This window comes from Colobus angolensis, unplaced genomic scaffold (assembly GCF_000951035.1).
Source record: "Colobus angolensis palliatus isolate OR3802 unplaced genomic scaffold, Cang.pa_1.0 Scaffold24, whole genome shotgun sequence".
Lineage (NCBI taxonomy): Eukaryota > Metazoa > Chordata > Mammalia > Primates > Cercopithecidae > Colobus > Colobus angolensis.
The window spans coordinates 14109030-14115029 of record NW_012115599.1 but is presented as its reverse complement, the minus strand read 5'-3'; the positions used below and the strand labels follow the sequence as shown (position 1 = coordinate 14115029).

The 6000-nt window shown below is 49.8% G+C and overlaps 1 protein-coding gene across 2 annotated transcripts in view; it reads left to right on the top strand.

The window, feature by feature from the left end:
* Nucleotides 1-6000, top strand: part of SYNGAP1 (synaptic Ras GTPase activating protein 1) — a 28635-nt gene that overhangs the window by 10399 nt on the left and 12236 nt on the right. For both annotated transcript variants that reach the window (XM_011945473.1, XM_011945472.1), the window contains exons 5-9: nt 1424-1577; nt 1777-1875; nt 3973-4596; nt 4724-4868; nt 5079-5223. In XM_011945473.1, coding sequence (XP_011800863.1) covers nt 1424-1577; nt 1777-1875; nt 3973-4596; nt 4724-4868; nt 5079-5223 — 1167 coding nt within the window. The remainder of the gene's footprint in view (nt 1-1423; nt 1578-1776; nt 1876-3972; nt 4597-4723; nt 4869-5078; nt 5224-6000) is intronic.

The window sequence follows — 6000 nt, the reverse complement described above, 5'->3', positions numbered from 1 at the left end:
GGGCCGGGGGAGCGTCGCGCTGACGGCAGCCAGAGCCTGCGATGACGAGGCTGCTATAAATAACTTCTTGGAGGCTCCCACACCCGAGCTCCCCTCCCGCTTTCCCACTGCTCTCTACTCTTCATCCCCTGCCCATCTCCATACCGCTTGCTATCCTACCCCTCATTATTGCATGCCCCCAGTCCCCTTTATCTTCTGCCCTCCTGCAGTGACTTTTTTGCATTCCATCCCCTCTTAGTCCCCACCTCGGTTCTCCTGGCCACCTCTCCAGTTGGCCCTCCTCCTCTTCTGTCCTCTGTCTTGCTGCACATACCTTTGTCTTCCCCTTTCTCCTTGCCCTACCTTCTCTTCTTCCCTAGTCCCCATATTCTGTCTTTTATCCTCATTCAGCTCTTTTTTGCCCACAGCTTTCTCCTATTTCATATGCTTTTCCCTCACTCTTTCCCCTGGTTCTGCTAAAACTTGTCCTCTTATGCTATGTTCATTCATTCTTTGAATCATTAAATGTTTATTAGGCACTAGCTGTGTGCCAGGCCCAGGCTAGACATATCTCTTCTCTGTGCCTTCACTTTTTTACTTCCACTTTTTCCTTTATACTGAGGCTCTGGTTTCTGGGGTTACCTGGAGGTACTACCTAGAAGTGCCCCAGGCCCACTTTGTTCTCTCCTTTTTTTTTTTCTTTTCTGCTATGGTCCATTTCTGGGTTGAGATATTTCTAGGTATCCCCAGTCCTCACAATCCCTTAGGTGTGAGAAGGTTGGAGTTTCTTTTTTTTTTCCTTTTTTTAAAAATAGAGATAGGGTCTCACTGTGTTGCCCAGACTGGTCTCGAACTCCTGGGCTCAAGTGACCCTCCCACCTTGGCCTTTGAAAGTGTTGAGATTACAGGCGTGAGCCACCAGGCCCAGCTGGAGCAGGGGAGTTGCTTAAAGGATTCTCATTTCTCTCACATCCCTCATGTCCTTCCTGAGATAGGCAGGGTTTCTTTCAGTGTCTGTTTGGGAAGGGTGTTCAGGGGGCCTTCTCTCCAAGTCTCCATCCTGGAACAGACTGATGGTGCAGGATCCCTATGTGTCTAAGAAGAGTAGTGGGGCCGGCCGTGGTGGCCCATGCCTGTAATCCCAGCACTTTGGGAGGCTGAATCACGTGAGGTCAGGAGTTTGAGACCAGCCTGACCAACAGGGTGAAACCGTGTCTCAACTAAAAATACAAAAAAAAAAAAAAAGAAAGAAAGAAAAAGAAAAAAAATTAGCTGGGTGTACTGAGGCAGGAGAATCGCTTGAGCCCAGGAGGCAGAAGTTGCAGCGAGCCGAGATCACACCACTGTACTCCAGCCTGGGCGACAGAGCAAGCTCTGTCTCAAAAAAAAAAAAAAAGAGTGGGGGGCCCTGATCCCCTCCTCTCCTGAACCTCCTGCTTGCTAGGGCCCGGCTGATGCAAAGCTTTAAGGAGTCGCACTCTCATGAGTCCTTGCTGAGTCCTAGCAGTGCAGCTGAGGCATTGGAGCTCAACTTGGATGAAGATTCCATTATCAAGCCAGTGCACAGCTCCATCCTGGGCCAGGAGTTCTGTTTTGAGGTACTGTGTCTAGTAGGCTGGGGAGGGCCAAAGGAAAGGGGCAATGGAAGGTGGGGGGCAGAGAGGTCTAGAGAAAGTGGCACAGGTGGAAACAAACGTCTGGGACTGGAAGAAAGGAGGATAGGCCAGGGAGGAAGAGAAAGTAGCAGAGTCTCCTTCCCTCTGTAGCCCTTTCCCTCAACTCCACACTCCTTTTTAGGTAACAACTTCATCAGGAACAAAATGCTTTGCCTGTCGGTCTGCAGCCGAAAGAGACAAATGGATTGAGAATCTGCAGCGGGCAGTAAAGCCCAACAAGGTATTGGGGAATAAAGGGGACATAACCTGTGCAAGGCAAAGGTTGCGCCAACACGGAAAGTTGGGGGCCTAGGGAGGAAAGTGAGTTAAAGGAGGAGAGGCTTGGAGAAGGAGAGGATTGAAGTACAGGGCACCTGGACAAGAAGGGGGAGACCCCCATTATTCTGAGTCCCCCATTTCTTTTCTCTTTCTGTACTTTCTGTACTGCTACCCTGCCTTCCGATCTCTTTCCCTGCCATATACTTACAGAGTTGACGGGGCTCTGGAAATCCTTTAGTCTAGCTTCCCTGCAGGCAGGAATACTTCACTAAAACCCCGCAGGACACATAAAATACACTTAGCCAAGTCTCTGTACCTTGGTTTCCTCTCTAAGACAGAGGGAACTGTCTTAGGGTTGGATTAAATGATCTCTAAGTTCCCTTTGGCACATAAATTCTGTGAGTCTGTGTTCTTCCCAAAACTTCATGCTTTCAGTTCTGTTAGCTATTCTCTGTATCCCAGTTTCTAGCAAGCTTACAGTCCTAGTCACCCTCCTCTGGGGGGAACTCTTGTGTCTTGATGTCCTTAAAGAACTCAACCCAAGATGCTGACATGATCTGACCTATGCAGAGTACAAACACCATGTTCTTTTTCCACACACTGCAATATCACCTGAGGCTTCCCATTAGCTTGTGCTCAATTGTATCCCCCCAGGCCCTTATACCAACTGTCAAGCCTTACTCATTCTTTTTTTTTTTTTTTTTTTTGAGACAGAGTCTCACTCTGTCACCCAGGAGTGCAGTGGTGTGATCTTGGCTCACTACAACCTCCGCCTCCCAGGTTTAAGCAATTCTTGTGCCTCAGCCTCCCCAGTAGCTAGGATTACAGGCATGCACCACCACACCCGACTAATTTTTGTATTTTTAGTAGAGACGAGATTTCACCATGTTGGCCAGGCTAGTCTCAAACCCCTGACCTCAGGTTGTCTGCCTGCCTCAGTCACCCAAAGTGCTAGGATTACAGGCATGAGCCACCACACCTGGCCAAGCTTTACCCATTCTATATGCAATTCTTTTTTCACAATTTCTGATAGTTTCTGCAGGACTTTCCAGTTCCCTTTAAATTCTACATTAATATTTTTGGCTTGTTATTCCAGCTTTAAAAATCTTTCCAATACTGTTTGTGTTGTCTAGTGTATGTGTCTAGAAACTACGCTTCTAGAGTAGTTTCCTGGGGCTGCTATAACAAACTGCTACAAACTTGGTCACATAAAACAACAGAAATTTATTCTTTCACACAGTTCAGGAGACTGGAAGTCCAAAAGCAAGGTATCAGCAGGGCCATGCTCCTTTTGATGCTGTAGCGGGGAATCCTTCCTTGCCTCTTCCTAGCTTCTGGAGGTTGCCAGCAGTCCTTGGCATTCCTGGGCTTGTAACTGCGTATGTCTAATTTCTGCCTCCATCTTCATGTAGCTGGCTTCCTTTTGTGTGTCTCTGTATCCTGTATCTCTATGTCTCCAAATCTCCCTCTCCATATAAAGACATCAATTTTTATAAGGTAGATTAAGAGTCAACTCTAATTCAGTATGGCCTTTTTTTTTTTTTTTTTTTTTTTTTTTTGAGATGGAATTTCACTCTTGTTTCCCAGGCTGGAGTGCAATGGCATGAGCTCAGCTCACTGCAACCTCCGCCTCCCAGGTTCAAGTGATTCTCCTACCTCAGCCTCCTGAGTAGCTGGGATTACAGGCACATGCCACTATGCCCAGCTAATTTTTTTTTGTATTTTTATTAGAGACAGGGTTTCACTATGTTGGCCAAGCTGGCTCGAACTCCCGACCTCAGGCAATCCACCCACCTCAGCCTCCCAAAGTCCTGGGATTATGGGAATGAGATACCGTGCCTGGCCTCTTCTTAATTTGATTACATTTGCAGGGATCCTGTTTCCGAATAAGATCACATTCACAGGTTCAGGGTAGACATGAGTTTTGGTGGGATACTGTTCAACCCAGTACATCGTCTCACCTATGTTTGCTGTCTGTATCCCACTTTCTTACTGTCTCTCCTCTTTTGGTGTCTCTGTCCCTTCCCCCTTTAACATCGTGCCCACCCCACCATGCCAGGACAACAGCCGCCGGGTAGACAATGTGCTAAAGCTGTGGATCATAGAGGCCCGAGAGCTGCCCCCCAAGAAGCGGTACTACTGCGAGCTCTGCCTGGATGACATGCTGTATGCACGCACCACCTCCAAGCCCCGCTCTGCCTCAGGGGACACCGTCTTCTGGGGCGAGCACTTCGAGTTTAACAACCTGCCGGCTGTCCGTGCCCTGCGGCTGCATCTGTACCGTGACTCAGACAAAAAGCGCAAGAAGGACAAGGCGGGCTATGTCGGCCTGGTGACTGTGCCGGTGGCCACCCTGGCTGGGCGCCACTTCACAGAGCAGTGGTACCCTGTAACCCTGCCAACAGGCAGTGGGGGATCTGGGGGCATGGGCTCGGGAGGGGGAGGAGGTTCGGGGGGCGGCTCAGGGGGCAAGGGCAAAGGAGGTTGCCCGGCTGTGCGGCTGAAAGCACGTTACCAGACAATGAGCATCTTGCCCATGGAGCTGTATAAGGAGTTTGCAGAGTATGTCACCAACCATTATCGGATGCTGTGTGCAGTCTTGGAGCCCGCCCTGAATGTCAAAGGCAAGGAGGAGGTTGCCAGTGCACTAGTTCACATCCTGCAGAGTACAGGCAAGGCCAAGGTGAGTGTTGTGCCCTCAGGGAAAGGTGACTTGGGAATGGGCACTTGCTTGGGGGTTAGTGAGGACAGGGCAAATTCACGAGATTGGGTTGTGCAGAGGCTGACACTTGGATTTTCCTGGGCCTCAGGACTTCCTTTCAGACATGGCCATGTCTGAGGTAGACCGGTTCATGGAACGGGAGCACCTCATATTCCGCGAGAACACGCTCGCCACTAAAGCCATAGAAGAGTATATGAGACTGATTGGTCAGAAATACCTCAAGGATGCCATTGGTATGGCCCACACTCAGGCCCTCTTCTTCCCAAACCTGCCAGATGTCCACCCCAGACCCCAAGTACACCCTTCCACAGCTTGATACTTCCTAACCCAGAGTCCTAGGACTCCAGCCTCCAACACCTGATTCTGAAATTTCCCCAACCCTGGCCACCCCCTTCCCTGCCTTTGGAAAGTGTGACCACGCCCTCTTGTGCCGCCACCCCCAGGAGAGTTCATCCGTGCTCTGTATGAGTCTGAGGAAAACTGCGAGGTAGACCCTATCAAGTGCACAGCGTCCAGTTTGGCAGAGCACCAGGCCAACCTGCGAATGTGCTGTGAGTTGGCCCTGTGCAAGGTGGTCAACTCCCACTGGTGAGACTGGGAACGCTGGGCTGGGGGGCCAGGGTCGGGGGAATTATGTGTTCATCTGTTCATCTATCTGTCCATCCTCAGAGAGGACTGAGAACCATTTATGGGCAAAGCATTGTTCTAGGCACTATAGAGCAAACAGGTGAAAGAGGCCTGGTCCCTGCCCTCAGAGGGCCTCCACCAGAATGAGTGGGGACAAATTAGGAAAACAAAACAAAAAAAAGCCACAGAGTCATAATGGTGTGTAAGTGCTGAGTAAGGGTCCCCCCACCTCTGTGTGATAGAAGGTCAGAGAGAAGGCAGAGCTTTAATTGAGATAAGCGGGGAAGAAGTGCCCCATTGGGTAGGCTTTGAAGACTGTAGGTTCTGATATATGGACATAGTTGGCAAGAAAGACATTTCAGAAGGCGGCTGTGAGAAAGGCACATGTGTGATTGTGAAAAGGCCCAGGAGTTATCAGGGGACATTAGAGTAGGTTAGTAGCAATTACATCAGGTTTAGTGGAGCATGTGCCTCATGATGGGGAGTGGTGGGAGAGATGTCTGGGCAGGAAGATTAGCTTTAGAAACTGGAAGGCCTCAAGGAGTCTGAGGTCATTGGTAGGCCTTGGGATGCCATTAAAGGTATCAGAAGCATTGTGCTTTAGAAGATTAATCCATAGGCTGGGCACGGTAGCTCATGCCTGTAATCCCAGCACTTTGGGAGGCGGAGGTGGGCAGACCACCTGAGGTCAGGAGTTCAAGACCAGCCTGACCAACATGGAGAAACGCTGTCTCTACT